At 40.2% G+C, this 25,222-nt stretch overlaps 1 protein-coding gene across 4 annotated transcripts in view; it reads right to left on the bottom strand.

Annotated features, from left to right (window-relative positions):
- Positions 1–25,222, bottom strand: part of sema5a (sema domain, seven thrombospondin repeats (type 1 and type 1-like), transmembrane domain (TM) and short cytoplasmic domain, (semaphorin) 5A) — a 192,529-nt gene that overhangs the window by 49,177 nt on the left and 118,130 nt on the right. For all 4 annotated transcript variants that reach the window (XM_072688679.1, XM_072688672.1, XM_072688694.1 and 1 more), the window contains 5 exons: positions 23,011–23,218; positions 20,855–20,972; positions 16,975–17,156; positions 15,850–15,993; positions 4,708–4,855 (listed from right to left, as the gene is read on the bottom strand). In XM_072688679.1, the coding sequence (XP_072544780.1) occupies positions 4,708–4,855; positions 15,850–15,993; positions 16,975–17,156; positions 20,855–20,972; positions 23,011–23,218 (800 nt within the window). The remainder of the gene's footprint in view (positions 1–4,707; positions 4,856–15,849; positions 15,994–16,974; positions 17,157–20,854; positions 20,973–23,010; positions 23,219–25,222) is intronic.

Genomic DNA, 25,222 nt, shown 5'->3' with positions numbered 1-25,222 from the left:
CAGAGTAGTTAGAAAAGAAAGGGATGATTAACATGAATCTATTTTATTTTACTGTGTGCAGTGTAAACATCTACACAGTAGATAGATTTACACCAGTAAACACACATGGAAACAGTACATTTTCATATCACTAGCAAAATGAACATCTGCCACTTTTTCACAAATTTACAGGACCCCTATCCTGGATCCTGAGCTGATCTCTCATAATGTTTGTGTGAGTTTATTAACCAACACTTATAAATATTTTTTTTCTTTACCTTTGAGACTGGTATCTAAAATGGTCTCTGTTCTGATTGTCTGTGCTGTATTCTGCCTCAATTTAAAGCAGTCCAGGATTGAAATAGGGAACAAGCCGTTAGCTGAAACTTTTAGATGTGTGGAAGCTTTTGAAGCTAAAATGATCCATTTGCTTTCCTAGCAGTCTGAATCTAATCAAATCTAATCTAACATTTGACCTTTTCACTAATAACTCTGATACAGACTGCCTGCAGAACTACACTTCACACCACAACAAGCTAAACTGATGTAGGCTGAATGGGTGAGGCTAAACTGCTGTTGGATGAGCAGATAGGGCTAAATTGCTGTAAGTCAAATGATCGTGCTAAACTGCTAAAGGCTGAATGTGTGAGGCTAAACTGCAGTAGGTTTAATGGGCGGGGCTAAACAGTCCTAAAGGCTGAACGGGTGGGACCAAACTGGTGTAGACTTAATTAGCGGTCATATATAAATGTGCTCATAGTTGTGCCATCTTAGTTTCCATATATGAACGGTCTGGGCTGACCATTTTAAAAGCTTAACAATTACACATAATGTTTCCATAGAGCCTTAGACCAGGATCAGCCATAACAGAAGCCTACACACTACACTCACTCGTCTCTATTATCTGAATATACCAAGCTATTGACCAAACGAGCTGCAAGAGCTCTCTGTTTCTCAGTGTAATTAAAGCAGAGCAGTCAGACAACTCCAATTAAAGTTCCCTCACCCCTCAGAGAGATAGGGTGTGTCTCTGGAGTGAAATGAAATGGGACTGAACAGTAGCGGAAAAACTGTGTAATGCAATGACCTCTCAATTGCCCCGTCCTTCTCTTCTTTCATCCATCTGTCTGTCCATTCAAAGACAGCCAGTGTAATTTGTTGCTTCCTTTTTTCTGGCTGGTAAAAATAGCCAGTCTCCTTAAAGTGCTAGTAAATTGAATCGGGAGTCACACACACATACACACACACATACACACACATATGTCCCTTATGTACTATACATGCAATAGTGATCTACTGCAGCATGCAAAAGTTTGGACACCCCAAACTGGTCAAAATCTGTGTCAACTATCTGTGACTAGTTAAGCAGTCACCTGATTAAAAAAAGCATTTATGTAATATTTTAACCAAGACTACTTTTTATTTCCACATTTTACAGTTTCAAAATGACAAAAGAAATTAAGGACTTGAGGGAAAGAAATATGGGCACCCTGTAGTGACACCCACAGAGTGTTTCAATTCTTGTTTGGTGAATGTCTGCCCTTTCTTCCTCACCAAAGGCTTCTGGTTCTGTGGGAGTTTTTTTTTTGCATGCACTGCTTTTTTTGATGTCTATCTGCAGATTTTTGATGATGTTTAGGTCAGGTGCCTGTGAGGGCCATGGCAAAATTTTTAGAATTCTGATGCTGATTTTTGTGTTGAGGATGCAGAAAAGGTTCTTCTGATGATTCTAGCTTAATGGTCATATATATGCAGTAGAATAGGGCATCACCACTCCAGAGTCTGCCAAATCTTCCTGAAGGTCTTTTGCATTCTCTCTAGTTTTGCAGTTCTCTTTAGATGTTTTCTTGGTCTTCCCTGACCTCCACCATTTTAGTTAACTGCCCTTAAGTACTAAGCAAACAGATATCTTCAAATAGCCTTCTTCTGCATTATTGCCATCACTTATTTAAATTTGATAACATGTCCCATATATTATAATAACATGTTATACGTATATAAATTAGTAAATGTTTATTCTAAGATTGCACAGATATAAAAACGCACACACACACACCAACGTTTTAAAATTCTTGGGATGTTTTGGTGTGCACAATTTAGGTGTTTAAGATGTCACCCACGTTGTGATAGGCCTTAGACAGCTGGCCTTGTGAACACAAGCACACACACACACACACACAGACACACACACACACACATCTGAAAAGGGCACAGGCACGATGATAGAGCACTGCTATTGGGATTCAGAGAACTGTCTGAACCTGATTACAAGTCCTGTAAGACCTGTCAATAACTCTGTACAGAACACAGGAGCTTGTGGTATTGAAACTTTATTAGGAGTGTGAGTGGGTAATCCAGTACTCTATTAACTGTGCCAGGTGAGAGTATTTGAACACTAAAATCGCTTTTTGGGTACTGGATTCATTGTTGTGTGTGAAATCAGGGAGACAACACACTCCAACAACAAATTTTAGCTGTTTAATTTTAACATTTTTTAAAGTTTCAACAGGGCTGTACACTCTCAGGTAAAAAGTACCAAACTGTCACTGGGATGGTACCCTCAAGGGTGTCATAGTTTTAGTTAGGGAACATAACTGTGTCATGTTGCTTTGCAGTTATTTTCTGTGGGATTGCATATATATATATATATATATATATATATATATATATATATATATATATATATATATATATATATATAAACACTTTGTTAATGCACCTTTCTCATGGGAGAGATGTAGTGAATCTTCAAGGTAGACATGTGAACCTTTATGACCATGTTGTAGCTTTTTGTACCATGGTAAACAAAGACCTGTACACACCTTACTTTCTGTAAGGGGTTTTGCTAATATTTGGGATTAGGTATGTGTATTATCTTACTTGCTATGAAAAAACAGAGCCTGAATGTAAGTGGCTTGTAAAGTTCTTCTTAGGTAGTGCAGCTGTATAGCTAGCTAGGCTAACTACAATAGCAACAAAAACAGATAATTGATATTTTGCTGGCCCCAATGTTACCACAACAAACTAAAACTAAAATTTGGCACATCATGCACTGAGGTGAAAACAATTCACCTAGATAACAAAGACAACATCATACTTATATACTTATACTTATAGCGGCCACTTCACTGCATTATCTTATCTGAAGGGGCAGTCGTCTCACTCAAGCCATGTCAAATAAGGATGTAAAAGATTGTTTAAAATGCTAAAGCATGCTTTAACCAATTAAAATGAACATAAAATGTTCCTTCACTATTGAATATTTTACTGAAACCTGCTCATGTTCACAGTCAGTGATGTACCTAGAACTTCTAGAAGAATGTGACTGACATTATCATTTATGAAACTGGTCCAATGGAAATCAAAATATTACTGGTTGATTTATTTTCCTAATTAAGTTTGTGGTTAATTCAATGTTTAAGACCAGTGGGACCACTAACTTGGCTATATCATTTAATAATTTGGTTGTTTTAAAAGTTGAATCCTTTCCAGCAAAAACATTAACAGAGAAATATGAGTGTTAGTGCAATACCAGCAGACATGAGGCTTCTATTAAACAGGAATGACAAAAATATTCTAATGTCCCAGATTTCATTAGATCTTCTCTGGAGGCCTAGAAGGTCCTAAGGGTTCCCCCATGCATATGTTAAGCACACATCCCTGTTTTAAAAGTATTAAAACTCAATTTTTTGCTACAAATACAGGAATATATATATATTTTTTGTAATCATGTTCTATAAATTATCTGATGCTTTTTGTTCTTGTGGTTAGCTACTCTTATCAACAATTAGTCAGAATGCACATCCCAATTACTAAAATATTTTAAATATATTATAGGAAAATATATCATTATATTCATCACGAGACACAAGATCAAAAAAGCTCTGCACATCTGCCCTACATTCTCTAACTCATTTCCCAGAATAACCTGGTAAAGTACACCCTGGTCATGTGAGTTAGGCTTAATGTAAACCCACAGTGGGCAATGGACTTCAAAAACGCAGAAGGAGCAGCACGGGCTGGGAAATCCAGGCTGTCTGAGAGTCGGACCTCGCTGTCATTAGCATCCACCCAGCAAAAAAACTAGGTAACAGACATTTGCAGTGGCATTTATAAACGGTCTTCCCGGAATCTATGTCAACACGAATTGCATTAGACTGGTGCAATATTCAGGATCTATTAATAGAAGCTCGATTTCTCAGTTTATCTGTAACACTGTCGCAATGACCTCCATAAATACAGGATCCTTTTCCTGAATACATAGACTAACGTCGCTCTTAAGCTCAGGGTGACCTTTAAGGATGTGTCTCCACTCAACTGTCCTCATTGGCTCCAAGTGTGGGCGTGTGTGTGTGTTCACTTCCTACTAAAGCCAGTCAGGCATCCTCAGTAGACCCATTTAGGAGCGGCTTTTAACCTTTATTTTTGTCTTAGCCTTTAATTGGGTAAGTCTTTATTTGGATAGCTTACTGTAGCTCCATATTATAGATGCTTACCTTTCATATATAGAGATAGAGATGGAATTTCTTACTATCATTGCAGTTGAAATTTGAAAAGAAAAAAAAAACTGGTCATGGTCTCTGCATTAAGCCCTTACACAGCTCTATTACCAAAGAGTAGCCCCACCAGTTTGTACAGGAGCTCCTGTAGTTATTGAATAATAAGTCTTGGAGCGTTAAGCGGTTAGACAGTGATGTATTGTCAGAACTTGCCCAGTGTGTAACTTACCACGCTGCATCCAGGACACTCATTCCCATTCTCACAGGTCCGGCGCCGTGACTGGATGCCACCACCACATGGAACTGTGCAACGCTCCCATGGTGACCAGGCTGACCAGTAGATATGTGGGGGGCAAGGCAGGTGCTCATTACAGTACCTGTAAAGAAACCAAAACAAATAGGGTCAAATCAAGCCTTATATTGTAAACAGTCTTAGCTTAGACCAGATGAGCTAAAGATAAACTTAGCTAAAGTAAAAACAATAATCTCTGAACTAATAAGGCCAAAGCAAAACATGCTGATGATTGGCTAGAACTGGCTTGTCAACCTTACGCTTAGCTGCAGATGAGTGAGGACAAGTTTAGCTAATAATAAGCAAAGGATCAAAGCAAACGCATAAGCAAAAGGTCAGTAATGAGCAGAAACGGTGCAGTGTAAGATCTAAACAAGTAGGAGCCATCTGAATAGAGCTGCTTTTTATCTTCAGAGCCACATGTGAGCTAACAAGGCGATCAGGAAGTGGCAGCATCTACTGCTATTAAACTAGGCAGAGGAGGCAACTACAGTCAGCCATTTTGGCTTCCTTTAATTTTCGCAGATTCAGTGGTTTCTTTGAAAGAACAAATTAGAAGTGGGTTGATGAACCAAATCTATGAAAGTGCATGTCTATATATACCCCTGCCTGGCTGAGCATAATAGCTAATATCCAGAAAATCTGGGCACAACCAGAAGCTCTAATTGGATCGTTTACAAGTGAGGATTTGTCTTGTAAAACACACCAGGCCAATTTGTAAACGCTTGCTATTAGAAGCAAGATTTATCCGCTCTCTTTTTAAGGGTGGCTTTGAAAGTCTTCAAGACTCTGCTGGAAAAACTCTGGAACTGAGAGGAACAGAGCTGGACAGCAGAGGACTAAAATGCCCAGGGCACAGCTGTGGATGCTGAGACAGTGCTTTTTGTTTGAAGGTGTATACATTTTTGACGGTCAGAAGAGACTGAGAAATTCCTTAAATTCTCTGTCTAGTGAATCCGTCAAGGCGCATTTAAAAAAAAATATTTTTTGTTATTTTATCTTTCTTCAATTCATTTTAATGTGGATCTGTCCATGCCAACAGCAAGGCTGCTAAAATGATGTCACATAAGTCTACAATTACACTTATATTATTATATAACAGCATCAGCTACTCAAACTGTAGCATAAAGCTTCTTGACTACTGCACTGGACAAAGCTTGCTGGTCTACTTGGGATATTTTGGGAGTCTTCCCACCTAATAATAGAAGTTCAAGCACAGCAGTGTTGGCTTACATGTGCCAACATTCATATAGATGACTCCTCCGGCACGAAACAAGCTCCTTACAGAAAGTTATTACAGCAAAATATGTTATAGTTCTTCTAAAGTTTTTTTTTTTTAATCTAAGATGTTTATTTAAAATCTATTTGTGGTGGAGGGGTTCATGCAGGGTGGTGTACAGCAAAGGAAACATATTATTTCTACCTCACCATTATTAAGTATAGGTACACTGGTGGGTTTGGATAGTAAGTAAGATGGCTATATTTGTGTTGTAGTAATTGCCCCTGGTTTCCATTATGTATTGTAAATTGTAAAATTCTCTAAAATTAATATTTATTTTTCCAAATAGCAGTCTGACACTCAGGCTGTTCACACCTCAACCACCAACTTATGCAAAAAAGGTGTAAAATACTCTTTTTTTACACTTTACACTTAATGAACCCACACCTCAGAGGATCCAGGGAAAAAATTTATGTAGAACAAAACATAACAGGTTCACTACAGGGGACCGTAACATTGATTTTCCGAAAGGACGTTAATTTTTCCCACTGAGAAAAATGGCTTAGACTTATTTCTTTATTTTTCAGTAATATATGTGAATGGGCCAAAAGTGGTTAAAAATGGACGATAAAGTTATTAATTTTATTCTGCTGCTACAAATACCCACCAAAACACTGCAGTGCTTAAGTTGTTTGCCACAAAACAGAGGAGTGACTCAGAGAAGTTGAACATTTGAAAATGGATAATAATACATGGCCGAGTCAGAGGGAGTCATTGATCAAAACAACCTGCTGTGTTGCAGAGTGTTGAAAAAGTCCAGAGATCCATATGGGGAGATTTATAGCACAGCTAAGCCCGCTGTCAATTAGCGTATGCAAATAGCATTCGTCCAAATTGTGTTTGCCCGATTTAACGAGTTCACTCCTCCCTCTGATGAGAAAGAACCAAAAAAGAAACAGGCAATAAGTCAAATAAAAAAGGAGGAGGAGTAAAAAAAACAATAATTAGCGGTGAGCGCGTCCGAGCGAGATGGAGAGAGGTGCTGTATGGAGAAACATTTGCATAAAGTACATAAACACACTCATTCGTCAAAAGCCTTTCAAGCAGAACACAACGCTGAAAAGCAACAGAAATATTTGCTCCTCCTTCGTATGGTTTTCTCTTGGAGACGAGGTGCTGCTGGCCCAGTGAGCAAAGCAGCCTGGCACTGGCGAGATATGAGACCGTGGACTTTGGCGGAACTCTCTGAATCCAGCACACACACAGTGACACACTGGGGATAAAATGGGGTAGGGACTGTGCTCTGGATTTTGAATTCTATCGCGCTCTCTCTCTCTACACACACCACAGACATCTGTTTATATACCTTGTCAGGACAACATGCAGTCAAACACACAGGGTTCCAAGACAGTTTGTGTTCTGTATAAATTACACTAGATTTCACTAGATAACTAGATAAAGAGGACACAATAAAATACCAAAGGTATATAAGTTCTTATTTATGAGCAAATTGATTCAACATTAAATATCTTTGTCTGAAAGTGTAAATCTAGTAGTATGTAAATTTTTACTCTCAGTAACTGGTGTGATGTCCTCGAGTCCTTCCACAACAGATCTATTGGGTTACGGTCTGGATTTGATAGATTTGGGTTGATCCATTGGGTTATACTGGTGATACTGTCACTCCCATGCTTAACAGTGGGGATGAGGTTTGAATGATGTTTGAATGCAGTGTTTGGTTTCTGAGGAACATACACTTTCATTTAAGCTTGCTATCCTGCCAGATCATTCTTAGTAAGTATTTGCCTGATAGTGGATCCATCAACATTGCCTATAGATCTTGTACTTGTAACCTTTCACAAATACATCCTCAGGAATCTTCTCGGGATATGGAACACTTAACACCATAAACTTGTGTGGTGAAGATAATGAAGACCCCAGTTTATGTTCTTGAAACAATGAAACAGGCTAAATGTCTTTTACCCTTTTATAGTAACCCATACTCCTAAAGGTGCATATACTTTCCCCAAAGATATATATTGTAAAATGTTGCTAAAATAAATGAATAAATAAATATAATATACCACAACATAACATCCATAAGGCACTGTCATGTCCCTGAAACCAGCCTAAGATGGCTTTTGCTCTATTACATGCTGCATCATCATGCTTTAATTGCATCAAAGGTGCAAGTGTCTGTCACTGTACAACTATGTACTATGTACAACAATATGTGTCCTCTGCACCCATCTGTGGTAGTGAACACTAGTAGGGGTAGCGAGCACACACACACACACACCCAGAGCAGCAAAATCCAGCGCCCGAGGAGCAGAGAGAGTGAAGAGCCTTGCTCAAGGGCCCAACAGTGGCAGCTTGTCAAGGCAGAGCCTGGGTATCGAACCCACAACCCTGTCATCAATAGCCCAAAGCTCTAACCGCTGAGCAACCACTGCCCCATGTGTACCGTAAACTATATTATGACCCATTGTTGTATTTGTTATGTTATATTTTAAAGGGGACATATATTAGAAACTCAACCCACAAACTGTGACATCAAACGGAAATAAAATGTGTATTCTTGTTTCTTGCACTGCGATGGAGAAGTCTATGGCAGACTTCAACTGCCGCAAACTGTGTAAACAGCTACCTAACAACACTTTGCTATGTTGGATTAGTCTTCTCCTGCTTCATGAACATCAATTATTTTAATTTTGATTTATTTCATCAACTGGTAAAAGTGTGTGACAAGGCAAGAGCCCTATCAAAAGTAGCCTGAGTAGAAATACACAAAACAGAAATACACTAATCTTGCTTAAAATGTTGAAAAGAATGTGTCACATTTAATGTTATGCCTTTTGGAGTTCATCTTTATTTACTTCACAGTAACAGACATTTTTATGCCTGTTTTGTAAGGGAATGTCAGGACATTTAATAAACAGAATATGTGACGTGGAAGTCAGGACATTTTTGTCCCTGTAAGTTAGTCATGTTTCTCTATTTTTGTCTGTTTTTCTCACAATGTCAGGTCTACAAAATGTTTGAAACAAACACACACACACACACACACCTACACACTCCCATACAAAACACCTGACGGCTGACGGTGGCAGGCCCACAGTGGAGTTGTGTGTATGTGTGTGTGTGTGTGTGTGAGGGTCGGTGCCATCTGGCAGCTGTGTGGCGTGAGCAGAGCGAAGTGTGAAGTGTGACTGCACACACACACTCAGTGCCTTTGAACAGACGCCCAGTGGCAGAGCAGGAGAGAATTTCTGAAAAAAAGACCCTTGCTTACTATTAACGGCTGAAACCAAGCCACTTTTCATACTGCAGCAGAAAGAATCGAGCTGGGGGTGAAGCCCACCTCCAACAAAAACACAAGAATGCGGCTCTTTCTCTTTCGGCTCCAACTCGGACTCCTGCTAAGAAACTAACAAAAGCATGTTCAAGCCATTAACTCACTTCCAGCGCTCTTTTTTCCTCAGATTAAAACGGAGGGCCAAAACGCTTTCACTGCCATTGTTCACCTCTGGGCCAGGGGTACTGCATTCAAGACAACCAGGTAAAAACGGAGGGAGATTTAAAGCGACAGTGCGCCAAAAAAATCCAATAGTCAATCAGTCAATCGGATGTCTCCACAGTTTGCCTTTTTATTTTTACACTGGAGCCCAGAGGCTAATGTAGTGTACTGCATGACATGCTGTTATCTATACAATTTCATGCTGCTACTGTGTTTAGCTATGCTCTGTCCTTTAGTCTATGTTTATAGATAACAGTGACTCTAATAGTGTCAGAAGCCACATAAATAAGTCTATTAGAGAATCCTAAAGCTTCTATTACATGTTAGCTACATTAGCTTCGTAGCTCCAGTGTGAAATTTAAGAAGCAATTTCAGACATGAAAAAGTGATTGATTACATTAGGGGTAAGGGGGGAGGGGATTGTGTAAACATGGTGTTTCCCTGAACTATCGCTTTAAAGTGCAGCTGGTCTGAAGCCAACCTCACACACTGATTATTCACAACCTTTACACCGGCCAAGCCAAAGCATCAAGGCTCCAGCACCTTGGATGTAGGAGGTGGTGGGGTGGTAGGGGGTGCAGGTGAGCTGCAGTATCAACAGTACAGATAAATTCAGAACTAGGGGAGCTACAAAGATTTACTCTGCTTGATTTTTTTTTTTTGCTTCATTTGTATTGTAATAGAATTCAGCCAGTTATAGGTCATGTCTGCTTACATACATGGAAGTTGGTGTAGTTACCTACAAAGTGGGAGTTGTGTAACTATGGAAATGGATGTTGTATAACTATGCATATTGGTCTTAGTGAAACAACACCAATGAGTGTAGTGTAACCATGGAAACTGGTACAGCTGAACCATGACATTGAGTGTAGTGAAATCACAGGACTGGTAAATGGTTTAGTGTAACTATTACCATTGGTTTTCATTGTTAGTGTTAATATAATACACCATTGCTAAGGATTTGCTTGGGGCTCTTGGTGATGCAGTCTACAGAACAACCACTCTCAAAGTTTCATACCTAAGCACTCATAAGTAAGACATTTACTCCCCATATTTTATCAACATGTTTCCTTTCCAAAAAGAGGAAAGAAGTGTGGATAATGGTGGGATTATTCAGTCACTAGAAAACTAAACCAGAAGCCCAGTGACAAAGCAGCGCTCAGGGCACCCAGGACCAACCTCAGCACTGGCACAAGGATTGCTAAGACATCCTATGCAACAGAAATGCAAGAACATTTCACAAGACCATGATGCATGTAACAAGGTTTTCAACCTGCCACTGACTACAGGAGGAGGAATCACCTCGCCTGCAGCGTTGACGCCACCCTCCCAGATGCCAGCTTCATGTTTTGAAACATCTAGCACAGAGGCAGCGGTGAGAATCACGCCTCTACCTGGTGACAAAGTGCTGACTGTGACTGAAGCTGATGTGAGGAGAACCCTTAGAGGACTGAAGCCACACAAGGGCCCAGGACATGTGCTCAAAGAAGTTATCAGTAACATGCTATAATGACTACTTCCCTGTTGCACTTACTCCAATAGTCAGGAAATACGTTAAGCAGTTGGTTTTGGCTGACATACAGGACTCCATTCCACCTACACTGGACTCCCACCAATATGCCAGCAATCAGAACTGCTCCAGTGAGGATGCCTTTTTTCCCAAATCTACTGGGCCTCATGACACCAGGACTACAATGACACTTAAGTCAGAATGCTGTTTATCGACATCAGCTTAGCATTTAACATCATTATACACTACATGTCCAAATGTTTGTGGACACCCCTTCTAAGGAATGCATTCAGCTACTTTAAGTTGCACCCACTGCGGACACAGATGTGCAAGGTCAAGGTGTAAAACACAGGAATACATGGGCTGGAGGTTTACCCAATACTGAGCTGTGGAGAAGTGGAAATGTATTCTCTGGAATGATGGTGCTCCATTCAATACTTTTTTCAGATGAGTTGGCGATGAGGTGGGGTGGTGATCATCCAATATATTAGTAATATACTAATGCTCTTGTCATTGAAAGCAATCTAATCCTAAATGCCCTAAAATCTAGTAGAAAGTCTTCCCTGAATAGTAGAGACAGTTACTCCAACAATAGCAGGATAAGCTTTTTTTTTAATACCCTTGATTTCAGAAGAAAGAATGAATAAGCAAGTGTCCCAATACTTTGTGGACTTATGAAATAACTGAATTTTGGGAGAAGAAACATGCCTGAAGCCACTCCTCCCTAATCTAACATATAAATTCCATCTCTACCTTGTCCAAGTGTCCATGACAAGTCTACACAACCCTCCACCACCCCGTCACTTTCCCTTTAACCCTGTCATCTATCACTCCCGGCTCAACACATCAGAGGGGGGACTTGGCGTCCTACCACAAAGCAAAAGCCACCCGAGTCCCCCCCACAGTCTTCTCTCAAATCATCACAAGATGAAGGCACATAGCAAATGTCCATATAGTGTTTCCCAGAAGCTGGTCCACAAACTCTACTTACTTGAACTATGGCCATTACTCTGCAACTAGGTTGTAGACTTTCTAAGTTTTTAGGCCTGAGACAGATTTTGAAACAGGACATTGTTCGCCATCCCCTTAGGCACTGGAGTCCCTCACGGCTGTGTGCTGCATTGCCAGACATCACAACAATCACATCTTCAAGTTTGTGCTCGTAACTTTCTCACTCAGCACTTCTGTAGTAAAGAGAAATGGATCTAGCATAACCACGAAAGTGGGTTTAGAATTACAATGGAAATACAGGTAGTGGAAATATGGAAATAGATACAGAGTAACCAGTGGAATTGAGTGCATCATAACCATGGAAGTAGGAAAAGTGAACACTGATGTTTAGGAAAAGTGACAAGACTGTTCAGCTCAGCTTGTCATTCCCAGAGTTTCTCTCCCTCCAAAACTATATAAGCACAGCCTCCAATGCATCTTCAGCTCTGCGTGTGTTTCCATGGCAACCTGAGGAGAGACAGCGGGTAGCTCACACCATTGCTGCTCTCCTCTCCTCACACGAAAAGAGAGCATGGAGAGGAGATAGAGGAGGGAGGCAAACACAACAAAGTCATAAATCATCACCAGAGATAGGAGAGAATGCGGGAGAAACCTTTTCCAAAGATAAATCCCAGGATGCAAATATCGCAGCTGTGAGTGTTCTCCAGTGCCTGATGTTTGAAAGAAAGCCAGAAAAAAGCATTTTATCTCTTTTGGCTATCAGTTTATTGAAACATCCCACACCATCCGGTCCAATTTCTCACGCACTTTGTGGACCGCTTAGCAAACTTCAACTCCAGGAAAGCGCTACACTTCAGAACTGCTCTAGCTATGCAATCAGTTCTCTAATGTTAATCAATAATAGCCTTCAATTAGAAAAGAAAAGTGCTTTAGTGGGAGCCTTGTGTATTTACAGTGGTTGTTTCTTTCTGTTTTTAGTGTGGTTTCTGGACTGGGCAGCTTGGGCAGAGGAGAAATGTTTTTTTGTTTTTTTTATGAGGAAGGAGCAGAGCAACAGCCACAGGTTCACCATCATTCAAAAAATGGGATCAATAATATAAAACCAGTTTGGCTCTGAATAAATCTATAAATGATTAGAATAGGTTTGTCTTGTACACCTTCAGAGCTTTCAACTAATCAGTAAAAAGAGGTGTAATGAAATGATTATCCAGAATAAAGTTTTACTACATTTGTATTTAAACGGCTCATATTTTTAACTTACATCTCAAGACAGAAAATTACTGCAGAAGATGATCTATAGTATCTAATTAATCATTACATTCATGTCATTCCCAAAGTCATTAAAATGACTAAAATACCAAACAATGTCTAGTTTCCAATAAAATAATAGCAATATGTAGATTATGAAGTTCTAGATCATGAAGAAACAGTGCTGTAAAATATCCAGAGGCATCAACAAGTCATGAGTTTGCAGATATAAGTAAGACTTTTAGTTTTTAAGCAGAAAGTATAAAGTAAGCTTTAAGTATTACCTTTCAAATGTAAGGGAATTCTCAGGTCTGTGAGCCGAAGTCCATTACCGAGCGTACAGCTTTAATCACTCGACTTTATCATCTTAAAAGAGTCCTAAAACACATCTAAGTGGCTAGAGTGTGGCGCTAACAGAGGATTTGATTGCAAGCACTGGCCTCCCACTAACATAAAAGATGTGTTTAGCACACAACACATGACTCCCTGTACTAAAGATAATAGCTTTAATCTCATCAAGTCATGTACCGGCAAATCAATTTACATCTCCAGTCATTAGTGCAGAAGTCTATGTCTAATCTCTAGTATTTTCATTTTCATAAGTCGTAAACATGCAGACTTGAGCTGGGGAAGCTTGAGCTTAGTGAAATAAAGTGCACCTGTGCAATCTAAGTGTCACATGATCTGTCAGTATATACACACCTTTTCTGAAGGGCCCTAGAGCAAGAAGCACCATTAACCAAACAATACCATGAAGACCAAGGAGATCTCCAAACAAGGCAGGGCAAAATCTCAGATGATCCCCCGGAGCACCATCAAATCCATTAACATCAAATGGAAAGAACATGGTACCACAACAAACATGCCAAGAGAGGGGCCCACCAAAACTTTTAGACCGGGCAAAGAGGGCATTAATCAGAGAGGCAGCATAGAGACCAAAGGAAACCCTGAAAAAGCTGTAGAGTTCCCAAGCAGAGACTGGAGTATCTGTCCATACCACCCGAATAAGCTGTACACTCTCTCTTCACTCAGGTAAGGAGGCAGGGGATCTGTGGGCCAGCCCCCACGATACCATGCACACCGCCCTAATGCTGCGCTGTTTAGGACAAAGAACCACAGGTGGAGCAAAAAGGGAGTTTAGCCCTCACAGGAGAAGAGGGACAGAGGAGAGCAGAAATTCTCAACGAGAGACTGAGGGAAGAAGCCAGGAATAACTTAACCTGGTTCTCAGTAGAGCCTCCCTTGGAGCGTATAATTATGTTTGTTTAAGTTTCGTTTTGGTGTTGGTGATGGGTGGTGTTAATAAAGGCCCCTTCGGGGTAAGCATTGAACTCATCTGTGTCTGTCTCAGTGCTTGGCTGACTACTGGGTCGCAGTGGCCACGCTCCCTTTTTCAAGGATCGTGTCACAGCTGGGCTTTATGGAAGAATGGCCAGGAAAAAAGCCTTTACTTACAGACAAAAATAGGAAGGCTCATTTTTAGTTTGCCAAAAGGCATGTGGGAGACTCTCCAAACGTATTGAGGAAGGTGCTCTGGTCAGATGAGTCCCAAATTAATCTTTTCGGGGAGCAGAGCAAACACTTTGTCTGGCACAAAATCAACACATCATTACCCCAAGAACAGCATCCCCACAGTGAAACATGGTGGTGGCAGCATCATGCTGTGGGGATGTTTTTCAGCAGCAAGGACTGGGAAACTGGTCCGAGTCCAAGGGGAAGATGGATGGTGCTAAATACAGGGATATTCTTGAGCAAAACCTGTTTCGATCTGTCAGTTATTTAAGACTGAGATGGGCCCAACGCAGATTGCTAAAGCAACACTCTAGTGGTTTAAGGGGAAACATGTAAATGTTGTAAATAATAATGTCTTAGCAAATAATTGCTCGATCACCAGCAGAAACCATCTAACTTGAAGGAGCTGGAGCAGTTTTACCTTGAGGAATGGCAAGATGTGGCAAGCTCATAAAAAAATAAAGCGACTTGCAGCTGTAGTTGCCACAAAAAGTGTCACTACAAAGTACTGACTTTAGAGGGGGGAATTGTTATTATGCAGACTGAAGTTTTCTGTTATTTTGTCCTATTTGTTGTTTGTTTCACAATAATAAAATATAAAATGTGCAGTAAGTTGTAGGCATGTTCTGTTAATGAAGTGGGGCAAATCCTCAAATAATCCATTTTAACTCCAGGTTGTGAGGTAACAAAACACGAAAATGGTGAACACTTTTGCAAGGCACTGTGTATTTCAAGCATAGCATAGCATGTTTTACAGTTGGCATCTGAAACTGCACAGTGAAGGCCTCCTTTTGTTTTGTTCAAATGAAAACACATCCAGATGAACTCAAACACATGAATCTAAAGAAACTGAACATGAATCTAAAGAATATGAACATGTTGCTTTTTCCATTACTCAAGGGTCAAGGTTTGTGCAGCTTACACATATACAGCTTCTGAACTGCAGTCCCGCTGAAATCTTGCACACATGCTTATCTATAGGCTATAAAAATAAGATTATTGAAAAGGGAGATAGAAAATGTGTGCTATATAATAGCCAATGTCACAGCATTAACATTCAGGCTTGACCCGAAACATCTTTCTTTCCTGCTTAGATGGCTTACACACAAGGTTCTTACTTACCTTTCCTCACGATTCTGGCCCACACACACTCGGCCCCCATGTCGTGGGGTTGGGTTGCTGCAGGATCGCTGGCGGACCTGGAAGCCGATGCCACAGCTGGTGCTGCAGGGGGCCCATGCTGTCCATGGAGTCCACGCTCCATTTCTGAGGAAAAACACATAGTTGCCATTTACTGACCAATCTGGTACTGTTATAGGCTTCATACTAGTACTTAGTTGACATGTTTTCTGTCTTGATTGGATTTGTTTAGACTGTTGTACAGCAAATAGGCTGGAGCTTTTAAGTATGTTGTAGGGTTTCTAATAAAGTGGCCCATAAGTGGAAGCACAAGGCAGATGTTTCTAATAAAGTGGCCAGTGAGTGAAAGTACAAGGTAGGGGTTTCTAATAATGTGGCCAATGAGTGAAAGCACAAGGTAGGGGTTTCTAATAAAATGGCCAATGAGTGGAAGCACAAGGTAGGGGGTTCTAATAAAGTGGCCCCTAAGTGGAAATCACAAGGCAGATGTTTCTAATAAAGTGGCCAGTGAGTGAAAGTACAAGGTAGGGGTTTCTAATAATGTGGCCAATGAGTGAAAGCACAAGGTAGGGGTTTCTAATAAAATGGCCAATGAGTGGAAGCACAAAGAAGGGGTTTCTAATAAAGTGGCCAGTGAGTAGAAGTACATGGTAGATGTTTATAGTAAAGTGGCCAGTAAGTGAAAGCACAAAGTAGGGGTTTCTAATAAAGTGGCCAGTGAGTGGAAGTACATGGTTGATGTTTCTAATAAAGTGGCCAGTAAGTGAAAGCACAAAGTAGGGGTTTCTAATAAAGTGGCCAGTGAGTGGAAGTGCAAGGTAGGGGTTTCTAATAAAGTGGCCAGTGAGTGGAAGTACATGGTAGATGTTTCTAATAAAGTGGCCAGTGAGTGGAAGTACATGGTAGATGTTTCTAATAAAGTGGACAGTGAGTGGTAGTACATGGTAGGGGTTTCTAATAAAGTGGCCAGTAAGTGGAAATACAAGGGGTTTCTAATAGTGCAAGCAGATATAACTCCACTTACTACCGTTCAAAGAATATTCCAGTTGGTCAGTTCCAATTATATTCATGATAAATCTTTGTGTGTGTGTGTGTGTGTGTGTGTACCTGGAGCAGTTGGCCACTTCCACGCTGGTACCCTGGCACTGTTGTCCTCCACACTGTGGACTCGGACTGTTACAAGCTCGCGTCCGACACTGGCATGACCCGATACTTCCTCCATCGCTATGGCTACATGTCCTCCAACTGGACCAGGGGCCAAAGTGACCGTCCACAGTTACATTCCTCACCTTCACACACACACACACACACACACACACACACACACACACACACACACAGAGTTTAGAGCATTCAGTAAAAGACAAAAAGAGTTCAAAGGAACACAAAATCAATGTCAACAAAAGAAATGAAAAGAGAGATGAAGGAACGGGATAAAGTCGCAGTCGCAGGTTATTGGATCCAAAGTAAAATAAAACCTTCATCTCATTACTCTGAGGCTCAAAATAGTACCAGCGTGAATGAAGCCGCCCCACAATGAACAAATATGCTCATAAAATATGATATGAGGATTTGAAAAATGAAACGTTATTGTGAAACTGTCATTATGCTGAAATTATTAACATCTCCAGTGTTGCACACACAATGACACACGCTGTTAACAGCAGGCGGAGTGTGGTGAAAGCATAGGAAGCAGTGAGACTGAAGGAGAGATTGTTCTGTTGGAAGAAGCAACAGAAAAGCTGAAGGAAAAAATGAAAACCTCCGACCTTCTGTGGGTGGGAGAAAATAATATTGTTTGTGCTCTTTGTGCACCGTTCTCATAAAAGAACCACATTTTCAACACTGTTGAAAAGTGAAAACAATCTCGCTTTGAAAGTTCCCTCTTTTCCTCTAAACGTGCTTTTATAGAGCGTCCTCTGAAGCCTTTGGAAAGACGGGGTAATTCAGTGAGTTAAACTGTTCTCTACAGAGAAAACACGCGGGGTGCAGAGTTTATTTCCACGCATACACTCTCGTTTAATTCCAGCTTTTGTGAATAAAACGCCAGTGAGTAAAGTGCATCAGATATAGTCGGACGGTTTTCAGTCAGTTTGGAGAAGTGGACAACTGACAGTGACACGCAAGTACGTCTTAAAAACTGTGATGAACTTCAGGGATAGGCAATACCCCCTCCTGTTAAACCTGATCTTGGTTCTTCAGTCCTCTCTGATTAGATCCACATTCACAGATTACTGAACCCATAATCAGAGAGAATGTGGAACGGAATGTTGGGCTTTGGACGCTATACTGGCCTCAAGCATGTGGTGAGTGCCTTGCTGCTCTTTAGACTGTGCAGGTGCCCTCCTGGTTAGAATTTACAATAATTATAATAATTGTGTTTTATATGCCCACTCTTCAGGATCCGCTTCTGCTAGGCTCAACTCAGCAGCTCCCTGAGAGCAGAGGTTTGGGGGTCAAGCCAAGTTCCACAAGCTTCTGGTGCTGTACTGACTGCATGCAGGGTCACATTCCAGAACAACAACCAAATATAATTCTGACCATAAAAGTTATAATTAGTTATTACTTCAAAGCAACCAGATAACATAGTCATCATGTTAAAGCCCTACACTAGTACATTACATTAGTCATTTATTAATATTAAGTAACTCCTATTAATCAATACTATAATCTTCATCCAATTATCTTGAAATGAACCAACTGCTAAAGTGAGCTACTTGTCTACTTTTACTTACTTTTTACTTCTACTTGTCTACCCCTACATTTATACATTTATACATACTCTACATTTATGTTTACCTCTACATTTATACTAGCACTACTACAGCTACTACTACTGATAGTAATATTTTTTATACACAGGACATTTGAAGGACGCTCAGGGTTTCACAATGATAAACAATTACCTATAAGAACTATAGTTCATATAGAATTATATAGAATTAACAAAAACTATATATAACAAATAAATGAAAATTAGTAGAACAGATTTAATATATATTTAATATAATGATCATGTATTCTATCTTTCGTTAAATTAAAACTAAATTGAATTGAATGAAAGGCAGAATAACCTGTCCAGTTCAGTCTACCCAGAGGCAGTGAAGTATATAATACCAAAACCAAAAAGAGCTTCAGATATCAAACTTATATTGCTGTATGATCTACTTGATGCATGATGTAAGCCCTACTGCTTTGGACAATGAGCTTCAAAGGCTATATGAGACGTGTGTGTGTGCATGCGTGTGTGTTCTGCCAGAGCTGCGGTAACCGATGCCATGAGGTGCGCTGTGCCAAACAGACTGCAGAAAATGAAACCATGTGAAGATCCAGGACTCTGGCGGCGCTCACTGCTCAAAAATTGATGCATGTGGAGAGAGCGATAATTATAGTTTCATTAAACGGCCAAACCTGAACGTGATCCGGGTGCTACCTGAGGTTTAGTGAATGGCTGAACTGGAGTAATGATCTAACAGACAAAATGAGGTGATGGATGACTGAGAAAAGAGGCTATTCATCTGCAGTTAGAGTGTCATCAGTTGACGTCTGCTGTAGGTACAGTCACTCAGATTACCAGAGAAATCTCCAAAATAGAGACACAAAACTCATCTGGAAACAGGATATATTGGAATATATATGCACTGAAACCTAAACATTAGCTGCTATGCTCATTCCTGCCCTGCACACTCTGGTCTACCTCAGCATACACTCCTGAACTCCTTGTTTTACTCTTCACTGACATGCACAACACATCACTGGTCATATTTATCCCCATGTACTATTGGTATAGTAACTTAGTTTGCACACATGTGCATACACACCTGGATATTTTTGTACTTGTTGTCTCTAGACCTTGCACTATTGTACCAGGTCCTACCTATTCTGCACCGGAGACTTAGCCTATCAGTCTTTCTGTACAACCCTGTATAGTATAATAATAATAAGAATTAAATTGAATTGAAGTAAGTTGAATATAATCACAAAATATCAATATGTCAAGTTTTAATGAGAAGTTCGAGAGAAGTTCGAGTTTTAGTTAGAATTTGAGTTAGAGTGCTGGTTACAACTAATGTCAGTGCTACAAATTTATTACTGTAATTGTTCTGTAACAATTTTTAATAGAAATATATAAAACAAGAAATGTAAAGGAGATAAGGGAAAATACCTTTCAGAACAATGTGCACCCTTGGTAAAGCATAAGAAAATATGCTAATAAAAATATTGAACATTGATTTTTGAGTGAAATAACATTTTATTAAAAAATAGAATTGGTAATGATGTGGATCAAGATACTAGTGCTATCTTTGTTAAACATTTATATATGCAATGAAATAAAACATTCTTTTATTAATTTTCAATCACCTTTTTCATTTATCTTTATCATTACTAATTTCACTATCACTATCATTACTAATATTTCCAGAAATCTGTCTACATAAGTCTTAAGCTGCCCCTAACACAGTATAAATGAACAGGAGAAGAGCCTTTGTTTGTTATTTTAGAAGAAAATAAAGCTCTGCCTTTAACGCAGTGCAATGTGAACTATCTCTTAGCAGCATCTACCTGTTTTCCCAGGAGACAGTGTTTTTATTTACTCTTCACAAGGGTAAATAAAAACATCCTAAATCCGCAAGGAATAATGAGGATAGATTTGATTGCACATGGCTGGCAGTGCAGAAGCGGCAGACACATCCATCACTGTCCAGCGCTGACCGGATCTGCAGTGATGCTGTTAAAGCTCCTTCACCAGGTCAAGCCGTGGAGGGGGTGAATGATGCACACTGAATACTCACAGTACACAAGAGGGTAGAACTGCATCGATGCGTCGTGATGCACTTATGTGAAGGTGGTGATTTGAATGCGTTTTAGTTATATTTGATTAATTGGTTCCTTTTTTTGGGTAAGAAATGGATATAAACTAATGTATGTCTAAATAGTTCTGACTGTGAACTAGATTTAAAATAAGACAGAATCTCTGAACACTTACTGGGCACTGAGTGATGCTCTGCTCCCATTGGCTCATGCTCACACTGTCCTCCAGCATCGTACACTTCTTCAGCACCAGATCCCAACCGCAGTACGGATCCCTTGCCCCTACACACGCTCTGAGAGAGAGAGAGAGAGAGAGAGAGAGAGAGAGAATAACTCTAATTAGCTTTTGCACAATACAGCTTGTATAATCTCCACAGAGAAGCACTAACCAAAAGAATATGACACTATGGAGCTGCCACACATGACCCAAAGGTGTCCAATTTCGAACATGAGCTAAAGGGGTATAAAGCCCCCTGGTCTTGGGCTGTGGAACAGTGGAACTGTGTTCTCTGGAGAGATGGAGCTCCAGACAATACATTTGGTATGACCTGAAATGGCAGCACTAACCATTCAACATCCGTACCTGACCTCACTAATGCTTTCATGTGGCTGAATGCAATCAAATCCTCCTCACTGCAGTGCTGCAACTTGTACAGTAAAGCCTTTGAGAAAAGCAGAGGCTGTTACTTCAGCAAAAAGCACGAAATGCTGCAGGTGCAGGTGTCTACAAACTTTTGGACACATAGTGTAAAACCAGTGCATTTCCCTTTAGATCTTTTATAAAGGGCATTGATCTAAAATGTGTGTGTGTACATGGTGCTAAGCTACAGCTGAGGAATCTTCCGCTCAAGCCAAGCTGTTTGAATCAGCTGTCTTTTGCATCTGAGAGTGTGACCCGTCCCGCCGGGCCGCTGGGCTAAATTTGGCTAAGTCCGGTCCGTCTGCGCTTAACTCAGCACTTCTCATTGACATGCAAATGGAGAGGCCTGAGCAGTGTTTGCTTCACGAGAGGACAGAGAGCACACACACACACACACGTGCACACATACACACACTGCTGTCTCGTACACTCTGCTGTCTCTGCTCTCTCACAAGCAGAGATTAGAAGAGCAAACTTGAAACAGAGCCTGGAGACGCAACGTCAAACACAATCATTACTAACTACTGCCCTCAGGCTAGGGTGGTCTGAGCCTCCATTTAAAAGCGCCCGCATGCTAAGGCTGAGTTAATAAGCTAATATTAATTGCCTAATGAAAGATTTATATGCATAATTTTCAAGAGTGTTTCAGAGGATTTTTATTTAAAAGAGTTTGGTCAAACGAGAGCGGCCATTCCAATTAAACTGCTCAAAAAAATATTGGATACACTGCCAGAAATAAACGATATCATACAGTTACATCCTTGTTCCCCCTCTTTTTGATGCTATGGAATTTGCAACTCACAAATAAATACACTCAAAAAGGTGCTCTTCAATACAAAAAAAAGTGCTCTTCAATATTTCCATATAAAACTAACCTTATAAAATCGGTAGCATTGGCCCTATCATCGGGAGGTTTGATGCCATAGCCATCTGTGGCCGGGACAGTACTCCCTCTCCCAACATAATTTAGTGTGGTGCTAGTTAGTGTGTGCGTTTATTAGCTGACATAACAGAATTAGGATTTAGTGTTCTTCTCCTACTGTGTTCAGCGTTCTAGTGGCACTGTGTTAGTGGTAGTTGGGCAGCATTCACTCTACCAGGACTACAATTGCATTGTGTGATGGGGGGAGCTCTTAAAAAAGGCTAAAATAAAGCTAAAATAAAACGAAATACATTAGTAAAGGTTTTGCTTAACAGCAGTACTACATAGAAACTATTTTGCTTAAAATGCAATATATATATATATATATATATATATATATATATATATATATATTCATGTTTTGGATTTTTATGGTGTTTATTAGAACCTAGGCCTCTTAGTAGCATCTTAAGTGGTAGAGAAAGTGCTCAGTGAGATGCTGACTCGACCATTTGTGAACCATCTTCGCACTAAGATGCTTTTGAGAAACCCAGCCCTGGTCAATTAAGCCCTCTTGTGGGCTGCAGAAGCTTTTTGTGGTTGGTTGTTGGAGGTGCGAGCTGCAAAAGGTTGGGAACCCCTGGCTTTAGAGTAACTAAAGCATGCTAAATCAGCTAAAGCATCAATCAGATGTATATCAACATACATCCAAAAACATGCTCTACTGTGACATCCCTCAAAAAGCAGGGCTGATTCAATGGCAGAGGCCTTGTGAGGATTCAGACAACATCATATAGAGGCTAGCGCTGATGAGGTGTGCAGGACTCACTCTCGGGTCTTGTGGAAGTTGCAGCGAATGAGCGGGATTTTGATGACCTGGTCCCTGACGCCCACGAACAGCTCACTGCGGCTGTGCAGGATTAGCAGGCTGAGGATGGGCTGCCGTCTCCTGGGTGGGAAAAGCTCGATCTCATCAAGCAGACAGCTGCCTGTGGTCTGGTTCAGCGGAGAGAGCACTTTCTTAATGGTGCCGTAATCTGGGGCACAGAGGGAGAGAGAAAGAAAGACAGTAGTTGAAGTGAACTCGGGGAGCATCTCTAATGTCTCTACACCGTAATCAAGATGAAAAATCAGCAAAAAGGTCCAAGATAACATTTTTGACATCTTCACCGCCCAAATTCAACTGCTCTGCTGTATGGTGTTTGCACCACAAAGAGAATGTGCAATTCATTCAAATCTCACAAATGTGGCTCTTTCTAATCCTGATCCCAGAAAGGAAAAAGATGTGAATTAGCAACACAATCACCTTTGCAGCTCCGCTGCATATGAAGGAATTCTCATTTGTGCTATTTCAATAAGAAAGATCCTCTTTTTTTGCTCTATTATACGGCTGTGGGAGCGCTCGGAGAACGGTAAATGGCCCTCACATTAGCATGAAGAAGGGCTGGATTATTGAGTTCAATACCTACATTGAGATATTATCCCAGGAGTATTTAATCTTAATGACTTCAGCTTCGTGGAGATTTAAAGGTTTTATGGAACGTATATTGCTAAGTACAAAGACCATTGACTTTTACTGAGTCTGTGAATAGACTTGGTTAGGTCTAGGACCCTGACATACAGTGTTCTTGTGCCGAGTGCTACTTAATTTGCCACGCCGTCCACAGAGTAACGCCAGTAATCTATTAGAGCAAACCTCAAAAACAATGAACAATTAAACTAAGAGCAATACTATCAGTAAAAAAGGCAGACGGTACAGCCCAAATCAACATGTGGTGACACATGGATCTTTTATGTTGTATGTTGATGACGTTGTCTTAGCAACATCATCTGCCAGTTTTCACAGCAGTCGAACAGATATTCCTCCACATTCCCTGTTCTAGACTGCTTCTAGACCATAGAAGTAGCTTTTTATTTCAAGTGTATTTGATTCTTAAGTGCAGAATTCAGAATTCAGCCCTATGTAATTTGTATCTCCTTATGGTGGCTGTAATAGAGCATGGCTTTGAAGCAGATCAGAGCTAGCCAGGCTTAAGTACAGCTTTCACACAGCGGTGTTAATTTAACACACATATTCAATTGTACCATGCCAAGTAGTGGAGTAAAGACTTCCATTACTTGTTAGACTTGTTAGCTATGTTCGCCTTGTAGCTCCCATGTTAAACTGAAGAAGCAAACATCAGATAACAAACATGTCTTGGCTGATTGAATACATTTGCATTATTTGCGACTACCACTTCAGCATGTCTTTAATCATAAATAGCCCCTGGTCAGCTATGTGGGCTAACTGGCTGCATTTTGCTCTGTATTGGAAGTCTAATGAAGTGTTTTTATCTTTAAGAAATGGCTCTTAATTGTCCCACCTGCACTGACGGAGTTTCTACACTAACTCTTTCTAGATCTAAGGCTGGCTGTGAGAAACAGGTGTGATGGACCTATGAAAAACAGTGTGAGCCACGCTAATAGCATAATTAGCAAATAGCTGCTATTACACTGATTGCTGTCTGTTTTGAAATTTGTCGAAAATGATCTGGGCAAAGTAATCTTCACTGTTTGACAGGTAATTCAATGTATTTTCATGTCATTTAGCAGAAACTCGACCAGATATTTACATTCTGGATACTTAACAGCTGTCCGGTCACGGTTGTTAAATACTTTTGGCAGAAATGGTGCTGTTTACAATGTGTTCATTGATAAATGTACAATAGCTGTGATATGACACGGTTACTTTGCTTTCATTCAGCCTTGCAACCAATTATGTATGCTTCAACATTAATTAATTAAATGAACTACCAATTAGTGGTGTTTTCCCTCCTGCACACATGATTTACATTTTTAAAGTCTGCTTTTCTGAAAAGCATAACAATTTGACAGATTTAAATAAATTGAAAAATTGACTACTAATAATAATTAAATTAGTCTAATGAACATGCTGTGGGTAATGAAAAAAGGACTTGCCTCAAATAGAACATTTTTGATGGGACTTTGCACAAACAAATCATAGAGCAATACTGGCAGATATCATTGTATTACTGTTACAA

This window comes from Salminus brasiliensis, chromosome 1 (genome assembly GCF_030463535.1).
Source record: "Salminus brasiliensis chromosome 1, fSalBra1.hap2, whole genome shotgun sequence".
Classification (NCBI taxonomy): domain Eukaryota; kingdom Metazoa; phylum Chordata; class Actinopteri; order Characiformes; family Bryconidae; genus Salminus; species Salminus brasiliensis.
This window is presented reverse-complemented; position numbering and strand designations above follow the sequence as displayed.